General features: G+C 47.2%; 1 protein-coding gene across 1 annotated transcript in view; it reads right to left on the bottom strand.

The window, feature by feature from the left end:
* Window positions 1-20,672, bottom strand: part of LOC137435166 (intermembrane lipid transfer protein VPS13C) — a 169,416-nt gene that overhangs the window by 12,411 nt on the left and 136,333 nt on the right. The window contains exons 29-30 of the mRNA XM_078785116.1: window positions 20,306-20,365; window positions 19,505-19,673 (exon numbers count right to left, since the gene is read on the bottom strand). Of these exons, the coding sequence (XP_078641242.1) occupies window positions 19,505-19,673; window positions 20,306-20,365 (229 nt within the window). The remainder of the gene's footprint in view (window positions 1-19,504; window positions 19,674-20,305; window positions 20,366-20,672) is intronic.

The raw sequence follows: 20,672 nt of genomic DNA, 5'->3' as shown, positions 1-20,672 counted from the left end.
AGGGGAGATGCACTTTGAGTTGGTCACAAGGAGTTGGTCACCAAGAGAGAGTCGTGAAGAGTCAGGCAGTGGAGTCGGTGGTCAGTTGGTTGCGGTGAGGAGTCGGTGGTGGCGGTCAGTGGTTGCGTTGGTTGCGGTGAGGAGTCGAGGAGGGAGGAGATCAGAAGACAGGAAGGCCTTGAGTTGGACTAAGCAAGAGAGGAAGTTGTTGGACTGGGTGGGACTAAGAAAGAGAGAGAAAGAGTCCTGAAGCTTGTGAGGGAAGGGGAGCGAACCCGTCACACCAATCCACCAAGCTCCGCGTTGGCTCCACCAAGCGTTCAGCTCCACCAAGCTCCGCGTTGGCTCCACCAAGCGTTCAGCTCCACCAAGCTCCGCATTGGCTCCACCAAGCATTCACCTCCACCAAGCTCCGCGTTGGCTCCACCAAGCGTTCACCTCCACCAAAGCTCCACCAAGCTCCGCGTTGGCTCCACCAAGCGTTCACCTCCAGCCATCCAACTCCTGCCATTCCTGTCATTCCCCGCGTGAGTCTGTCTTTTGTTTGTTCTGTCCTGGGTTAATTAAGACTGTAGGTAAGCTAGTATTTTCCCTGTGTCACCTGCGTCTTATGTGCTTGTAAATAAACGTGACTGCTTTCTTTTTGCTTGTGTGTAAATAGTCAATAAATTTAGTAGTATTTCCAAACCTTTCCTTGCCTTCGTTTTCCTCTTTGCATTGCGTCGTTTTCGTCTTTTCCCTCATTGACTAGCTGCGGTGCGATCCGGCCAACGTTTGGGGTGGAATCGGCTGAGTCGGGGATCCTGTTAGGTCGCGGTAATACACCACCGCTCGGTCATCATAACATCTAAACCGCGATCTGTAACTATATATATATATATATATATATATATATATATATATATATATATATATATATATATATATATATATATATATATATACAGTCACGTGAAAAAGTAAGTACACCCCATGTAAAGTTTTGAGTTTTTCAACATATTTCAACATACAGCTATTTGATCTTCATTTCAACAATATTGATAGATAAAGGTGATATAATATAACAGATATCATGAAACATTTACATTTTGTAGTCCATTGTATAATTTAAATAAACATAAATGCAAATTTTGCATGTGGAAAAAGTAAGTACACCCTTGGCTCTAATAGGTCGCATTGCCCCCTTTGGCAGAAACCACCTCAAGTAGGCGTTTCTTATAACTGTCTACCAGTCTCTGACATCGACTGGGAGAAAATTTTGCCCACTCCTCCATGCAGAATTATTTCGGCTGTGCGATGTTTGAGGGGTTTCTTGCATGAACAGCTCGTTTAAAATCCACCCACAACATGTCGATGGGATTTAGATCCGGGCTTTGACTTGGCCATTCCAGAACCCTCCATTTTGTCATGTTGCAAGGTCCACCTTCAGTTGAGCTTCAACTTTCTGACAGATGGCCTCACATTATCCTCAAGCACCCTCTGATACAATGAAAAATTCATCGTGGATTCTATGATGGTGAGCTGCCCAGGCCCTGATGCAGCAAAGCTGCCCCAAACCATAATATTTCCACCACCATGCTTTACAGTTCGTATCAGGTTCTTGTGGTCAAATGCTGTCTTTGGTTTTCGCCAAACATGTCTTCTGGTACTGTGGCCAAATCACTCTACCTTTGACTCATCTGTCCAGAGCACATTGTTCCAGAAGTGCTGGTCTTTGCTTAGGTGTTCATTTGCAAACTTTAGTCTTGCCCTGATGTTATTTCTGGACAGCAAAGGTTTCCTCCTGGCACAACTCCCATGTAGATCAAATTTGTGCAGTCTCTTTCTAATGGTAGACTCATGCACTTTGACATCAACAGTGGCAAGAGCTACCTGTAGGTCAGGTGATGACATTCTGGGGTTCTTAGAGACTTCTTTCAACATCTTGCGGTCTGCTCTCGGGCTGAACTTGCTGGGCGGCCTGGCCTGAACAAGTTGGCCGTTGTTTGGAATCTTCTCCACTTGTAGATGATCTTCTGGACAGTCGAATGATTGATTTCAAATTGTTTGGAGATCTTTTTAAATCCCTTCCCAGACTCGTCGGCATCCATAACCTTCTTTCTGAAGGCCTCAGAGAGCTCTTTTGATCTAGGCATGGTGATGCCGCACACTTCAACAACAAAGAGCAAACCAAACGAAATGTCTGAGGTTTAAATAAGACAGGTTCCTCCAAGATCCTCTCTAACAATGTTCTAATCATTTGCACCTGAGCTGGTGCATCTGATTCTAATTTTAGGTATTTGAAGTAGTGATAAATGTCAGGGTGTACTTACTTTTTCCACCTGCGAAATTTGCATTCATGTTTATTTAAATTATACAATGGACTACAAAATGTAAATGTTTCATGATATTTGTTATATTATATCACCTTTATCTATCAATATTGTTGAAATGAAGATCAAATCTCCGGAGTCTCGGAGTCTCGCGAGATCTCGGAGACGGTGGGAGGGATTTTCGAAGCTCCACACGGTCTCCACGTTTTTCGAAGTTAAGTCTGTTCACAATTGTATTTTGTCGAAACTGTATTTATCTTTCGGTGTGTGAAGTTATTGTGTGCAACTTTGGTTGTTTCTCGGTGTTTATCTTTCATAAATTGATCGTCTGTTTGCCGTGTCGCGAGCAAGGCCTTTGCCGCGTCGCGAACGATTTGAAATCAAAGTTAAGTGATTGTTCCCATTTGTATTTTCGTTAAAACTGTATTTATTTATGGTGTTGTACGTATATCGTGTCCCGACGAAGATTTTTCGGTGCAAATCTTTCATACCTGTATTGAAAATCGTGTTAATTCGTGTCGTGTCTTGAGGCCTTGTACAGTGTACACTGTACAACCTTGAGGCTTTGTTTTTCTCTCAGCGGTCCGTCGTTTGTGATCCAATAACTTTCGTTCTCTGTATTCCCAGTCTTTTCACCCATAGCCTACTTCCTTGTGTAAATCTCAACTCAAAAAAAACAAAAAAACAAAACATTTCCTTCTCTGTTCTCATTCGTTTATTCATTCTTATTCGTTCGTTCGTTCTTCGACCACGTGTTTCTCCCCCATTTCCCCAGATAGTTTTCACTGTTATTAACCTTCAATGTTTACACTTTCCCCTCAAGTTATGTATTCCGTCATATTTTATAACACCTTTTTCTTCTTCTTCTTTAAAATGCTGCTTTCGACTTGCTCACCAAATCAATTCATCCCAAAAAAAATATCCATCTCCTATAGTGCCTTTTTTCTACATTCCCTAAACTCTCCTGCACTCCATCCTCCATCCAGCGTCCTTAAACGTATTTTTAACTCGAAGGTCACAAGAAACTCATTTTGCAATAAATGTTCGTTTCCCATAAATCGTACACTTTGTAAAATCCAATCTCACCCCTCCCCTCCAAATCTTCCCCATAACCCCTTCCCTCCAAATCTTCCCCATCACCCCTCCCCTCCAAATCTTTCCCATCACCCATCCCTTTCAAATCTCCCCCCTTGCCCCCTCCCTCCTAAACTACCCCCTCACCCCTCCCCGCCAAGACGCCCCCTCGCCCCTCCCCTCCTAGACTCCTGCCTCACCCCTCCCCTCCAAATCTCCCCCATATCCCATCCCTTTCAAATCCCTCCCCTTGTCCCTTCCCTCCCAAACTCCCCCCTCACCCCTCCCCTTCAAATCTCCCCACCCTCATTGCTTCTCAATTTCCCCCCTCTCACTCCCCCTCCTCAAAGCGTCCTCCCCGCTTCTTCCCCCTTCCAACTCTCACCTCCATCTCCCCCAACCTTCTGCCTCGCTCTTACCCCTCCTCAAATAACACCTCATTGTGCCTCACCCAATCACCATCAAACCTTTTGTCCGCCCCATCCTTCCCTTTCTCCGAGCTATTCTGAAATCTCTGACACACCTTCAACAGCTCTCCCTACCTCTTCCACCTCTTCCACATCTTACCCTACCCCTCCTCCCCCCTGTTCTGTATCTGATGCTCCCCCTTCCTCTTCATTAACGGTATGGACCTCAAACATCCGGGGCCTTCGTTCAAACTTAACTGATCTCTCCATACAGCTTGCTTCTGTCAAACCAGACGTGATCTGCTTAACAGAAACTTTCCTCCTTTATGATGTCTCTGATTCCTTAGTATCTCTCCCGGGCTACTCCCTCCTCCGGTATGATAGACCTGAGCCTCGTCCTGGAGGCGGGGTTGCTATCTTTATCAAAAACTCTCTTCCTCACTCGCCCTGCACTGCACTCTCTCCACCTCACCCCCAGGAATACCTCTGGCTACGGCTTCCCCTTCGCTCCCACCTCTTGTTCATATGTGTGTTGTACCGTCCACCAAACAGTGATGACTCCATCTACATCTCGCTGTCTGATAATATGGACCAACTTCTATCAACTCATCCCAACTCTCTCTTCCTCATATGTGGTGATTTCAACTGTCATCATGCCAGTTGGCTGGGTGTGGGTACCTCTCTCACCAGCCATGGCTCCTCAGCAAAGGACTTCTGCGACTCACTGGGACTGACACAATCTGTCAATTTCCCAACCCGGATCTCAGTCAACGGAACATCTGCTCTTCTGGACTTGGTTATGACTAACTTCCCTGAAAATGTCTGCTGCTCTTATTCTGCTCCAATCGGATCATCTGATCATGTCCTTGTTAAAGTGGACATCTCTCTGACCATCCTCAGGGAGCCTGCTCAGCGTCGACGAGTCTGGCATTTCACTCAGGCCAACTGGCACGGTCTTCAAGCAGCCATCAATCATCTGGACTGGTCTCCCATCTCAACCACCTCTGACATAAACTCATCCTGGGAATTCTTCCAAAGTAAATTGCTCTCTCTCATGCACAGATTTATCCCATCTCGTCTTCAGTTGTCATACCCTTCCTCCCGTCCATGGTACACGGAATCTTGTGGTGAGGCTGTTGCCCAGAAACAACTTGCCTTCGTCTCCTGGAAAGCAAATCCAATGGAAGGAAATCTCATTTCCTTTCACAAAGCCCGAAACAAGTGTGTGTCCACCCTCAGGAGAGCCAGGAAACAATATCTCTCCGTTCTCAAGACAGAACTCTCTTATCTGTCTCCCTCTTCCAAATCCTGGTGGCGTCTGGTCAAATCCGTTTCTGGTGTTTGTTCCCCCTCCATCCCCTCCCTTACCTCAAACGGCTACACAGCTGACTCCGCACGTGAAAAAGCTGAATGCCTCAACTTTGTGTTTGCCTCTAAATCTTGTGTCCCAAACCCATCCCTCTCTGTACCCACCATACCCAGTCGTACCCTGCTGCTCCTGGACTCCGTGTCCTTTCCTCCTGACAAGGTGGAAAAGTTTCTGTCAACCCTCGACTCTGATTCTGCAACTGGACCCGACGGCATCAGCCCACGGGTCCTAAAATCCTGCTCTGCTGCTCTATCTCACCCTCTCTCTGTTCTCTTCACCCTCTCTTTTGCTCAAGGTCAACTGCCATCTGCTTGGAAATCAGCCAACATCACCGCTTTGCACAAAAAAGGTGCAAAAACAGATCCTAGCAACTACAGACCAATCAGCCTTCTCCCAATTATCAGCAAAGTCATGGAATCCATCATTGCTTCGGATATGAAATCTTTCCTCTTCTCCAATGGCTTGATCTCTGATCATCAATTTGGTTTCAGACCAGGTCACTCTACTCTGGACATGCTGCTTCTGCTGTCTCAACAATGGATGGAGGTCCTCAATGCCAAACAGGAAATTACAGCTGTCTCCCTCGACATATCACGTGCCTTCGACACGGTCTGGCACCCCGCTCTGCTCACCAAACTCTCCTCCTTTGGTATCCATGGAAATCTCCACGCATGGCTGGCGGACTTCCTCTCTAGTCGTCGTCAACGTGTGGCCCTGAATGGGTTTCTCTCATCTCCTCTTCCTGTTCAGGCTGGAGTTCCCCAAGGCAGTGTTCTGGGCCCCGTGCTTTTTCTGGTCTTCATCAATGATTTCTCTGACTCTCTTGAAAATCCTCTCTATCTCTTTGCTGATGACTCCACTCTCTGCCGCTCCATTCCTCTTCCCTCAGATCGGCAGTCTGCAGCCTCCTCACTCTCTGAAGACTTGGACAAAATCACAGACTGGTCAAACAAGTGGAACATGTCTTTCAATCCTGACAAATCTCACACTCTTACTATGTCTCTCCGAAAAGATCGACTGGACAACCCTCCCATCTACTTTCTCAACAATCCTCTCCAAGAAGTTCTGTCGCTCAAGCTTTTGGGTCTCACTATCTGCCATGATCTTTCTTGGGAAAACCACATTTCCAAGCTGGCCTCAAAAGCCAGTCGCCGACTGGGCATCCTCCGTCGTGCGAAGTCCTTCCTCGGCACACCTGAGCTCCTCACCACATACAAGGCTTTCATCCGCAGCTCAATGGAATACTGTTCTCCCCTATGGGCCGGTGCTCCTGCCTCACACCTGGCTCGGCTTCACGCTGTTGAATCCAAAGCTTTCAAAATCATTGGAATCTCCCGCGATGAAGCTATCTCTGAGGGCCTTTCACTCACTCACCGCAGGCAGGTAGGTGGTCTTTCTGTCTTCTACCGACTCCTCTCCGGCCTTGCTCCCCCAGCTCTCTCTGTGCTCTGTCCCCCAAATATTCCTACAGGTCGCACAAGATCTGCCAGCAACCCTCTGATGGTTAAACTGCCGAAATCTCGGCTCTCTGCTCACCTTCACTCTTTCATTCCTCTTTTCTCCCGCCTCTGGAACAAACTCCCACACTCCCTTCAATCCCTCTCCTCCCTCCAGGTCTTTAAAACAGCTGTTCACCACCATCTCTTATCTTCCCCCATCCAAAACCTTGATCTTTTCTACCCCCACTAATTAACCCCAGATCCACCTTGTTTGAAATTCCAACTTCTTTCCTGGAAATCCTGGCAGTGTCCATATGTTTATACCTCTCCCACCCCCCCCCCCCCCCTTCACATGCCTCCCCCCCAAAGCCCTCTCCCTCCCACAGATCTCTCGATGTCTCCATGTCTCGGTCCCTGCTCTCAAATGTTGTGTTTGTGTCCTTCCCCCTCGCTCCCCATCCTGTCTACCGCTCCCGATGTTATTTGTTTTATGTGTCTGTTTGTCTTTCTGTGTGATTAATGTTCGCTCTTTCACGAGCCTCGATCTTGTATACAAAAAAAAAAAAAAAAAAAAAAAAAAAAAAAAAATCCAAAACCTTGATCTTTTCTTCCCCCACTAATTCACCCCAGATCCACCTTGTTTGAAATTCCAACTTCTTTCCTGGAAGTCCTGGCAATGTCCATATGTTTTATACCTCTCCCACCGCCCCCTTCCCATGCCCCCCCCCCCCCAAAGCCCTCGCCCTCTCTCAGATCTCTCGATGTCTCCATGTCTCTCGGTCCCTGCTCTCAAATGTTGTGTTTGTGTCCTTCCCCCTCTCTCCCCATCTTGTCTACCGCTCCCGATGTTATATGTTTTATGTGTCGGTTTGTCTTTCTGTGTGATTAATGTTCGCTCTTTCACGAGCCTCGATCTTGCATACAAACAAAAAAATAAAAAAAATAAAAAAAATAATAGCTGTATGTTGAAAAAGTCAAAACTTTACATGGGGTGTACTTACTTTTTCACGTGACTGTATCTATATTGTTGTGGATCTGTCGCCGGCCTTCTCCCCTTATCAAGGGGGGATGAATCCCCCTGTCTTTACCCTCCTGGCGCGACCCGAGACCTATTACGTCCCTTCCGGACAGCGCCAAATAGGGTTTCGGGACTAAATTCGCTCATACGTAAGTACTAGCGCTGCCCTGGAAGCGAGGAAATAAGCCTCGTACGAACCACGTGTGATGGTAATACCCCGAGCGGTTTGCTTACACGTGATCCGCGCCGTTATAACTAATGGAACCCGATTCAAGCGGTCTTATTCGTGCCATGCTTAGTCAATGGAGAAATCACAAAGACGATCGAATTCAGAAGAAAAGGAAGAACAAATAGATTTAATTATTATGGCACGTATATACAGTACAGGACGAAGAGACACAGAGCAGCTTAGACAGTCTTGTACTTACTACCCAAAGACAAACGGGCCCGTCTCACTCACACTCACACGGGGTATTGCAGATGAGCAGGTGTTCTCCAGCGCCATGGTGGTCGTCCAGGATCGGCCCCGTCCGGCTCTCCATGGTCCCCGGCACGTCCCGCGAAGACAGAGGTCGGCGACGGCAGGAACTCGTATCGTGTCGCTCGAACAAACGGGTAATCTCGGGGCAAACGGTAGAGGGCGGACTTAGCGTGGCTGGTGGTTATTCAGCCGCGTTCACTCGCTTTGGCTGAACCGCGCAAGTTATCAACGCCCTGGCTGCGCCCACGTATCCCTCGTAACCGAGTTCATACAGTGCGAGTGATCCTCTTCAAGCGCGTCCTCTCTCTCCTCTGCCAGTCCTTTCAAGCGCCTCTCCCTTCTCAGAACTCGTAACTTCTTTCAGCGCACCTCTCCCATAACTGGGGTGGCGGCTTCGCGCAATCGGTTTTATTGCCAACCCTCTTAGCCCGATCGATGTTCCAACCACGCCCCGTGACGCAGTGCTGCAGGCACACGCTGTGAGCCCTGATTGGTGACTCAGGCTTACCGTCATCGCCTCGCCGCTGCGCCGATCTCAACCCTCCTCCACCTTCCGAGGCCCACCTCGTGTTAACTCGCGCCCAGCATAACCAGGGCTTTTTAGCCGCAATGGATCGAGCCTATGGATGTGGAATGGTTTGTAGAAGTAGGGCCAATCCTCCTGTCTTTACACAACGCAGGATTAACACTGGAAGGGGCCTACTCTCACATATACTAAGACATAACTATACTACAAATGAGGCTACATGTTGCTCGTGTGACTAACTATGGGGGGAAAACCTTTAACCTTTATTGAGTATGCTGTACAAATTTCAAAACTGTAGCACTGCCCCCCCCCCACCCCCCTCGTCAGACTCGTCCCCGAGTCGAACCCACACAAGTGTGAACGACCGGTTTTGAGAAAGACTTGGGACTACCTTTTAATTATGTGTGACACTTAGATGTGGTTCCCCTCTAACATTTACTCTAACCCGTGTATGTGATAGTTTTACAACACTACATATGTCCCACCTACTGCGTTGTGGAACTAACTAACAGACTCGCACCCACAACTAACCGAATTGCGGAATTAATTCTCAAACTACACATAAAGCCGGTGGGTAGCATCTTATTTACAACTACAAAACCTAATTATTTACATTTCTATAACCCAGGACCTGTTCTTTTTGTGGAAAGAAGATTGGAGGGGAGAAAAGCACAGCAATGCACCAATACACAAAACACATTCATCAAAAGAGTTCACAGTTCACCATTTGCTGCTGGGCCGCATCTTCTTCTTGCTTCATCTTCTGTGTGCAATAAAAACTTAAAGTTCTTCTTTCCTGGCACACCAAGAATAAAATGTACAAGCACCCGTGTTCGTTTTTATTTGTCAGCAGGGCCAACCCTATGTGGTCCAACTGCGTGACATTGATGCCACTCAAAATACGTGGTCCGAAGATGCGAGGTAAGTTTGCAGCAAATGACTGCTCAGCAAAGTGCAAAGCCACAAAACGTGTGGTCCATGTGTAATGTGGTGCAGCAAAGTGTCTGTGGCAGCCAATACTGCACATGTGCAGCAACGTTATAATCAAGAATACGGCAGCAAAGTACCGTGCAGTTCATCTGCACAGGTGTAGCAAAATTCCACAGGGGTGCTGCACAGGTGTAGGCACCTGCAGCTGCACAAGGCTAGCAAGGTGCAGCTGCACAGTTTGAGGTTGCTGCACAACTCCTCCTCCAAAGTGGGTCCATGGGTGGGGAGGAGAGACAAAGCACAGTTAGCAAGCGGAAAGGGCACAAGGGTACACCAAAACACAAGGTAATGCAGCATGAGGGGCGCGGGAGAGCGAGCAGAGCAAGCTCGTCCCTAACCGTCCGTGCCCCCAACGTCAGCTTACACTACCCTGGCCCTTCCCTGTATTTACAAATTACAAATCCGTCTCTACGTCTTGTCTCCCATATCCCCCTCTAATCCAAATTCGTCTTCCAATCCCTCCCAGGAAGGAAGAGATGGAACCAACACACAATGTCACTTTCACGTCATGATGCGTCTTACTCACTCAAATCGTTCACATAGTCCTGGTGTGGAGGTTCGTCACCTTGGTGAATGAATGTGGATGGCGCGAAGGGAATTCCTCAAATCCTAACTACTCTAATGATATTAACTCACTTACACTACCTGGGGTCATGCCCTGCCAATCGGCCTCTTTAAACTATGCGGTTCTAAAAACCTGATTCCCATTGACCACCTGGTGCCTTCCAAATTTCGGTCTCACTCCCCAATTTTTCACACTGTGCCTTTGCACAATTTCAGGACTGGGTCATGTGGCTCCACTAGCAGGTCTACCTACCTGCGCACCTCCGCCACTGAAGTCGCCACCTGAGCTTACCTTGCTCCTTGCGATTACCTAAATGGGGGAAGGCCCCTCCTGGCTCTCTCACTCCCTGATGCCCTCTCTGGAATTGGGCTACCCGGGTCCTTTCCTATGAACCTCGGGCCCCACTGAACACTACTCACGACTCTAACTGGCTCCCAGAGCCTACCTTCGGCCTCACCTGGCCGACAGACTACCAGTGGCGGAGTGCTCCAATAACCATACGCACCAACAAAGCCTACATGCCCAGCCATTCCACAGACTCATGCACCCATCCAAGCACTTCTTTGCCACTACCTGCACCACAGGTGTCAATATCCAATAATTTACCTAAGCCCTCTACCTGACTTTTAACTACCCACCCCGGGTATTCGTGAAGGGGTCCATCTCCCCCCATTCACTCCTTCGCACCATGCATTCCACACTTTTTATCTCCCACCAAGCATTCCACACCAAATATTCTCACACACACCAAGTTCTCTTGCACACCTCTTGTGCTCACACACCTGTTCCCCACTTGCACACCATGCAAGTCAATTCACTTCAACACACTCCATTCATCCTCAATACACCACCTCTGGTTATCCCCAACCAACGCCTCATTTGCTCAAGCTCAACACACACAGTGGTTCTCATTCAATTCCTCATTTGCTCAAGCTCATCCACACACACACAGCATCATCTAACTAGCTGCTTTTCCCCTAAAACTCATGCTTCCCCGTCTTCCCTTACACTAAGCACTTCCCTCGTCATTAACAACCTTCTAATCTCTCTACGTCCCCCTCTACCTGTACAAATGTCCCTCCTTAAATCTTGTCATCTACTGTCATTTACGAAATCCCTAACAATATCCTAGCCCGCCCTTGGCTAATTTACACTGCCACGCAATAATCTAGTGCTCATGCGCCCCACAAAGTGAGGAATGGTGAAACTACCACGCCCCCACGCCGGGTACCATTCGCCAACACTATCGCCATTCGTCCACTGCACTTGAGCCTCTCGGTGCGGAAATACCTTTGCACAGCTCGGCTTCGAAATACATTTGCACAGCTCGGCTTCGAAAAGCCGAGCGATGCATGCGGGCGGTTGGTCTCCTGTAGGTTGGGTCCGTCTGGCATTTTTGATTCAGGGGAGGAGGCATGCTTGGGCCAAGGTTCAAGGCGCCATCCCTGCGCGGAGCCTCGCGGTCCCATGCACGATGGCCCAACCATCCACGGTCGGAGCACCGCACCCGCCAGGGGGCGAAGCTCCGACCTCTCCTTCCTCCCCTTGAACCGTGCTGATCGCTTTTCCCACCAAGGCGCGGCACCGAACATACAGGGCGGGGCCCAGCACGAATCGTGCACGGCGATCCTTGCGAGACCGCCGTGGCAATGATCCCCGCAGCACACAAAGCACACCACGCACCGAGGGCTCGCGTCGGCTGTACGTCGCGCTAAACGCTCCCCCGGTCTGCGTCGATGCCCGAGCCGCTTCCTTACCACTCGCGACCCATTCCACTCTCGCACACCGAGACGCTCCAGCGCCGCCCATACACTCCCTTACACACTTTTCCGTTACACACTCAGGTGCACACCACCCAGGCGTACTCACACCCCTCACACACTCCATTATCACACACCCTCGCGCACATCTTGGCGCTCTCATACCACTCGCACACTCCGTTACACACTCGGCCATCGCACACCGTTGCGTACACGCTCCCGTTACATACTCCGTAACGTCCACGGGTGTGCACTCTTCTGGTACACACCCAATCGCACACTCTGGTGTGCATTCCTGCACACTCTCTACAACACGCTCTGGTGTGCATTCTCGCACACTCTCCTCGGCCATTGCACACTCCGTTTCACACTCTTGCTCCGGTGCACACTTTTTTTGCACACGCGCGCCATTCACCCTCGTACGCCGCGCAAAGGCCCTTCCACGAGCGCCCGGGCTCCGTCTATACCCCAAGCGCGCCAAAAATGTTTTCCCGCCAAACACTTTCGTGCCATACACACTCCTACTCACCTTAAGAACCCTCTTCCGCGGCGGCAGCACCTGGAAACCTTCATTGGGGTTAGCAAGCACGGCATCACAATGCGAACACGGACTTTGCGTGCATCCCATTTTTTCCTCCCGTGATTCTTTGACTTTTTCTCCCGTCTCTTCAGCCCCAATTTCAACTATAATTTATTTTTCTTTATCTAGCTCGACGACCGCCGGTGCACATAAAATTTTATCTTCTAATTCGGCGGCCGTTGGCTTTTCTACACCCCGAGTCGCGATTTCTATACCCTCGGTCCATGTAGCCGCGCTCTGCTCTACCCCGCTCTCCACGCGTTCCTCACATCGCGTTACCCCGTCGCGTCCTTTTGCGACCTCTTCGCTCAACTTGCGCCTTATGTCCTTCCCTGCCTCTTTTATTTCCCTCTTAGACGCCACCCTCATTTTTCCCAATTCGTTCTTTTGGGTGTCCATTTTGCTTTCCAGCCCCTTTTTCACCTCTTCCAATTGATCACCCATCTTTTTTATGTCCCGGGTGGATTTGTCCCCCCATTTCTTTCAATTGGCCACCCATTTTGTTTTCCAATTCATCACCCATTTTTTTAATGTCCCGGGTGGATTTGTTACTTTGAGCGTCCATTTTTACATTCAGTCGATCCCCCTCCATTTTTATGGATGCCTGTATTTGCGCCATAAATAATTGCATGTACCTTGGCACCGCGGGCTCGGCTTCCGCCGCCATGTGCGAGGCATCGCCATTTTCTACCCCTACTGCCGGCCCCTCATCAATTGCCTCTTCTTCCCCCAATTCTTCCTGTGGGTCCTGGGTTAACAACTCTTCCTCTTCTATCTCATTTTCTACCCCCACGGGCATCCGATCGCTTTGGCTAGCCATGGCACGAATTAAAATTTTTGGATTAAAAAAAAAATAAAAAATTGGGTCGCTCGTAATTTTGGGCCAAATTTGTCCAAAAAAAATTGGTTTAGTTCCAAATCCCACTCCCCGACACCAATTGTTGTGGATCTGTCACCGGCCTTCACCCCTTATCAAGGGGGGATTAATCCCCTTGTCTTTACTGACCTGGCACGACCCGAGACCTATTACGTCCCTTCAGGACAGCGCCAAATAGGGTTTCGGGACCAAATTCGCTTGTACCTAAGTACTAGCGCTGCCCTGGAAGCGAGGAAATAAGCCTCACACGAACCACGTGTGATGGTGATACGCCGAGCGGTTTGCGTACACGTAATCCGTGCCGTCATAACTAATAGAACCCGATTCAAGCGGTTTTACTCATGCCACGCTTAGTCAATGGAGAATTCACAAAGACGATCGAATTCAGAAGAAAAGGAAGAACAAATAGATTTAATTATTATGGCACGTATATACAGTACAGGACGAAGAGACACAGAACAGCTTAGACAGTCTTATACTTACTACACAAAGACAAACGGGCCCGTCTCACTCACACTCACACGGGGTATTGCAGATGAGCAGGTGTTCTCCAGCGCCGCGCTGGTCGTCCAGGATCGGCCCCGTCCGGCTATCCACAGTCCCCGGCACGTCCCACGAAGATGGAGGTAGGCGAAGGCAGGAACTCGTATCATGTCGCTCGAACAAACGGGTAATCTCGGGGCGAACGGTAGAGGGCGGACTTAGCGCGGCTGGCGGTTATTCAGCCGCGTTCACTCGCTTTGGCTGAACCGCGCAAGATATCAACGCCCTGGTTGCGCCCACGTATCCCTCGTAACCAAGCTCATACAGTGCGAGTGATCCTCTTCAAGCGCGTCTTCTCTCTCCTCTGCCAGTCCTTTCAAGCGCCTCTCCCTTCTCAGAACTCAGAACTCGTAACTTCTTTCAGCGCACCTCTCCCATAACTGGGGTGGGGCTTCGCGCAATCGGTTTTATTGCCAACCCTCTTAGCCCGATCGATGTTCCAACCACGCCCCGTGATGCAGTGCTGCAGCCACACGCTGTGAGCCCTGATTGGTGACTCATGCTTAACGTCATCGCCTTGCCGCTGCGCCGACCTCAACCCTCCTCCACCTTCCGAGGCCCACCTCGTGTTAACTCGTGCCCAGCATAACCAGGGCTTTTTAGCCGCAATGGATCGAGCCTATGGACGTGGAATGGTTTGTCGAAGTAGGGCCTATCCTCCTGTCTTTACACAACGCAGGATCAACACTGGAAGGGGCCTACTCTCACATATACTAACACATAACTATGCTACAAATGAGGCTACATGTTGCTCGTGTGACTAACTATGGGCAAACCTTAACCTTAACTTTAACTTTAACCCTCGTGGGCAAACCTTTAATCTTTATTGAGTTTACTGTACAAATCTCAAACCCGTAGCAATACACGCAATACACACGCAACACACACGCAACACACACGCACGCATGCACGCGCACACACACACACACACACACACACACACACACACACACACACACACACACACACACACACACACACACACACACACACACACACACACACAGTGGTGGCCAAAAATATTGGCACCCTTGCACTTTTTTCAAATAATGCACCACTTCTTCCAGAAAATTATTGAAATTTAAAAATATTTTGGTATCCACTTATGTATTTCTTTGGTTTGCAGTGGAACAAAACAAAGAAAAGCTGAAAAATTACTAAAACTTAGCTTATTCCACACAGAAATCCTAAAATGGCCCGGGCAATATTATTGGCACCTTTTATAAGTTGTTAGAAATAATGAGATTTCAAGCAGGTGATTCTCCTTTACTTTGGAAGTGAACTCACCTGTGGCGAGTTGCATGTGCCTGCAATATAAATATCACTCATTCAACCAGTTTGAATAGAGAAAAGGAGTCATTCTGCTGTTTTATGTCACTGCGTGTACCGCAATGAGCATGGAGAAAAGAAAGAACACCAGAGAATTGTCCGAGGAGGTTATACACAAGATTGTAGACAAGCATGGACAATGTCAAGGCTACAGGTCCATCTCCAGAGACCTTGATGTTCCTGTGTCCACCGTAGGCAATGTTATCAGGAAGTTTAAGGACCATGGCACTGTAGCCAACCTCCCTGGACGTGGCCACAAGAGAAAATTTGATCAATGATTGCAGCGAAGGATTGTTTGAATAGTGCAGAAAGCACCTCGATCAACTGCCAAACAGATTCAAGCTGACCTTCAGATACAAGGTACGACAGTTTCATCTCGCACCATCCGTCGCCAACTCCATGAAAGGGGGTTCTATGGTAGGAGACCCAGGAGGACCCCACTGCTGAGAGAGAGACAAAAGAAAGCCTGACTGGAGTTTGCCAAAACACAACTGAACAAGCCAAAATCCTTCTGGGAGAATGTCCTGTGGAGAGATGAGACCAAATTAGAGCTTTTTGTTGAAGCATATAATCTCTATGTTTACACAAAACAAAATGAAGCCTTCAACGAAAAGAACACGTTCCCTACATTCAAACATAGAGGAGGTTCAGTGATGTTTTAGGGTTGCTGTGCTGCCTCTGGCACAGGGTGCCTTGAATATGTGCATGGCATCATCAAATCAGGAGATTACCAAGGAGCGCAATTTGGAGCGCAATGTTCAACCCAGTGTCAGAAAGCTGGCTCTCCATCGAAGGTCATGGGTCTTGCAGCAGGACAATGACCTTCAATGCACACTTCAAAAAGCACCCAGAAATGGTTCAAGACAAAAAGCTGGACTGTTCTGAAGTGGCCAGCAATGAGTCCAGATCTAAATCGCATTGAACACCGATGGGGAGATCTGAAAACAGCAGTTGGGAGGAGGCACCCTTCAAATCTGGGAGAATTGGAGTAGTTTGCACAAGAAGAGTAGACAAAACTGACAGTAGAGAGGTGTAGGAAGCTCATCCATGGCTATAGGAAGCACTTGACTGCAGTTATTTTGTCCAAAGGATGTGCTACCAAATATATATATATAATCTTACTATAATTCACCAAATGTCTGTCCGTCTGTCTGTCTGTCCGTTCGTTCGACGGTACCACAAAATCGGCTGAACCGATCGCAACGATATTTTGGGTGGGTAATCCTGGGATCCCCAGGAGTAAAATAGGCTATTTAGTTTTCAAATTTCAGCTTTGCTCTCCAGCATTCTCAGGTTTGGACTCCTGCATAACATTCGCGTTCGCATAACGTTCATTGTGACGATGTTTCCATTGGCGATGTTGTTTTCCCGGGTGCCGCACAAACGGCTGCACCGATCACTGCATGGCTCCACCAATCGGACTCGGTGACCTCGGACAAATAACTTTTATAAGGACACGGGTTGAATCCCGGCTTGAGAGAATTCCAATCCCCTCCCCGCCATCACGGCCGTCTCTCCAACTTACAATCCCACAATATATGCGGAAAGGACGACCCAAAACCAATATAAACATCATTAAACATCATTCGTATATAAACATCACTGGAAGTAAATAATGACCTCGGCCAAAGTTCAAATGACGTGAGCTTAATCTCTACATGAGAGAATTCCACATAGCTATTTGGGCGGTGTATATGCTAACAGATCGCTGTCTCCATCGATCTTGCCAAGGCCGTAACTCCGATCGGCTCAAAATCCTTTTAACTGTTGATTTGGAAGTTTTTACAATAAAGGAAACACGTATCGGGAGTACATACGACATCGGGAGGACTAACTGCACGCGTCTTCAGTATCAAGCTTAAATATCTCATGGCGGATCTGAAGAGCGGAATGCTTGGATAAGTGGTGGGCTACTTCGGCATGAACAAGGATCAGAAACGTGGACTCCGACACTGCCACATCCTGCTGATACTTGCTCCCGCATGACGTTATTTTCCTGGGTGCCGCACAAACGGCTGCACCGATCGAGATTTAACGGATGTTTATATAAATCGTTTAAAAGAAAAAAAACCTTCAATTTATGATATTTAGCCTTTTCATTTGGGCCTGCCAATTGAAGCCCCGCCCATAGGGCGGGTACCGTTGCTAGTATATATAATTGAAAGGACTAGCAACGGTACCCGCCCTATGGGCGGGGCTTCAATTAAGAGGCCCAAATGAAAAGGTAAAATAACAGTAATAATAATGCGTAAGAATAAGAATATATATGATAGCGTAAGAATAATGTTTAATGATCATTGAATGAATGAATGAATGAATGTTATGAATAATGCCATGGCGCCGCGTTGGCAGCAGTGACAATATAAAAATGTTTGCCAAGAACTTCAAAGAGAGAAAAGGAACTTTTATCAGCAATGTCGTCTATCCTGAAGTTCTAAGCAGGAGAAGAGGTACAAAATCATTCCATTTGTTTTCCTAAAGAAACGCGTACAGTTGATATCACGATTTGAAACACGATGGAATAATATTTACCGATATGAACAGTGATGTGGTTTTTTTATTGACAGTCTAAAAATACTGTTTAGATTTTGATGATTTGCGTGTGATATGATTTAACGGATGTTTATATAAATCGTGCCTCCAAATTGGAGCCCCGCCCTTAGCGCGGGTACCGTTGCTCGTCATATATAATGGCGATACAACCATTTTTACCGCTTTGCTTTGAAGAACGGGAATGAAGGGGGAGGAGCGTGTTAGTATGTCTGGTTGAAGGCTTTGGGTGGTGAGGGGGCTTGAAGCCAGATTTTAATCTTACTGCCTCCATATTGGTGCTCACCGTCACTGCGATGCGAAGCGAAAGATGCCTCAAAGCTATCACATTCACAATCACTATGTCGTATGTACTCCCGATACGTGTTTCTTTCATTGTAAAAACTACTAAATCAACAGTTAAAAGGATTTTGAGCCGATAGGTGTTACGGCCTTGGCAAGATCGATGGTGACAGCGATCTGTTGGTGTATACACCGCCCAAATAGCTATGTGGAATTCTCTCATGTAGAGATTAAATGTCGCTTGAAGTTTGGCCGAGGTCATTATCTACTTTTAATGATGTTTATATACAAATGATGTTTAATGATGTTCATATTGGTTTTGGGTCATCCTTTCCGCATATCTTGTGGGATTGTAAGTTGGAGAGACGGCCGTGATGGCGGGGAGGGGATTGGAATTCTCTCAAGCCGGGATTCAACCCGTGTCCTTATAAAAGTTCTTTGTCCGAGGTCACCGAGTCCGATTGGTGCAGCCATGCAGTGATCGGTGCAGCCGTTTGTGCGGCACCCGGGAAAACAACATCGTCACAATGAAAACATCGTCACACGTCACAATGAACGTTATGCGAACGCGAATGTTATGCGGGAGTCCAAACCTGAGAATTCTGGAGACTAAAGCTGAAATTGGAAAGACAATATAGCCTATTTTACTCCAGGGGATCCCAGGATTAACCACCCAAAATATCGTTGCAATCGGTTCAATCGTTTTTGCGGTACCTTCGAACGGACAGACAGACAGACAGACGGACGGACGGACGGACATTTGGTGAATTATGGTAAGATAATAGGGTACTCCAAAGTGACAAAACCAGATAATGATGGCTTGGTTTACCAAATAGATTACATTTCCAACAAATTAATTTGGGATTGCCAGCTTAAAGTCCCTTCACAAAAAAAATAAAAAATAAACCTCTTGATTATGTACATCATACCCTGATGGCAGTTTAGCGTGTAATTTGATTTTTAGGATACTATCAAATTAAAGGCTGCCAGACTTGTTGTTGGTTGTTGTACGGAATCAGCTTTGCACATAGAAGACTGAAATGGCACATGGTGTAAGGAAATACTGACAGTTGGGGTTGTGGGACATGTATATGCAGCAAAGAGATGAATGAACAGGAATGAAAAGAGGGAAGGATACGTACCAACTTGTAAGTAGATCTGGAAAAATTGGAGGGTTCATGAGGAAATAAAATATCAAGGGCACAGAAGGAAGATGACTGAAGATTGTGGTGTGCTGCCAACTGAAGCCTTCATGCAGTTAGTTTAGAAAACTGATTAGAATAAGGAAATAATAAAAAAAATTAACCAACCTGAAACTAAGATGTGAACGTTTGACATGATTATAAAAACAATCTAGAAAGAGGTTTCCAAACGTGACTGCATTTGCTTGAAAAATTCATACCGATCTTGATGGGCATTATGACTGAAGTCTTGACCAAGTCTGTGCTGTCCACCTCTACTAGCTGTTGGTCACTTGGCCTTGCAGTATGTACCAACAACGGAGAAAGGAAAGACCAAACTCGAAGCAAAGCCTCCAGGTGTAGCATCAGATCCAAGCTTGAGAAGCAGACCTATGGAATACAATAAAATAAAAAAACTTTTTTTTAAACCACAATATTCAATGGAGTTTAAATCCATCATCAACCCGTTATGGTGAACACATTAGAAATTATTTTCCACAATGCTATGGAAAGTGTCATATATTTACTACATAGGCAAATATGGTGGTATTTTGACCACCCTACTCACTCCCCTTTCCAATTGGAGATCAACAAACCCATTCCTAACCACCTCCTTTGCTCTCCCCCTCATCTGTCTTCTTTCTTGCCCTCCTCCCCATTTGTCTATTATCCTACACCCACCCTTCCAAGTCACTAAATCTCCACTTTCTTATTCCACTCCACCCACACTCCATCTCCCCACAAACTCCCCTCCCCTTTTATCCCCACCGCTTATCCATACCCTTGTCCCGACTTATACCTATCTTTATCTTTATCTTTATCCTGACTTACCCTTATCATTTGCAATGATTTCTCCCCCCCACCCCTCCACCAACCTCCAAATCCCCGCTTCTCTTTCCACACCCGCTCCATGTCCCTCCGCTCCATGTCACTTTATCTTACACACATGGCTCCATGTCCTCAAAATGTGTACATGTGTACTCGATAAATGGCCACTAAAAACGTATGGTTCGCATGATTACCTTGACAAACTGTTCCCTGCTGTTGAAAGTTGTCTCAAATTCAGGATTGTCCTGATTCACCTTTATAAGGGGGAAAGGACGAAAAATTGAGGCAATTAATATCACAAAGTCCCAAGCTGCTGTTTCAACAAGTAGTACAAAATAAATAGACAGAGCTGGTCAGAGTTTAATCATAAACTCAGACTCGAAAGGTTTGATATTCTTAATCGTGCTACAATACCTTGACATCCAACAAACCCCATTTCTGGAGTTCTGCATTTCCGGCGTTTGGAAGTGGCAGACCCTTAAAACCATTTTTGAGAAATATTTTGTGCCCGAGGCCGATTATTATTTTATGACATCTACATTGGATACTAAATACAAAATA

Source organism: Myxine glutinosa, chromosome 9, assembly GCF_964187855.1.
Source record: "Myxine glutinosa chromosome 9, kmMyxGlut1.1, whole genome shotgun sequence".
Lineage (NCBI taxonomy): Eukaryota > Metazoa > Chordata > Myxini > Myxiniformes > Myxinidae > Myxine > Myxine glutinosa.
Note: the sequence above shows the minus strand (reverse complement) of the source record. Positions and strands in the feature narration are given on the sequence as shown.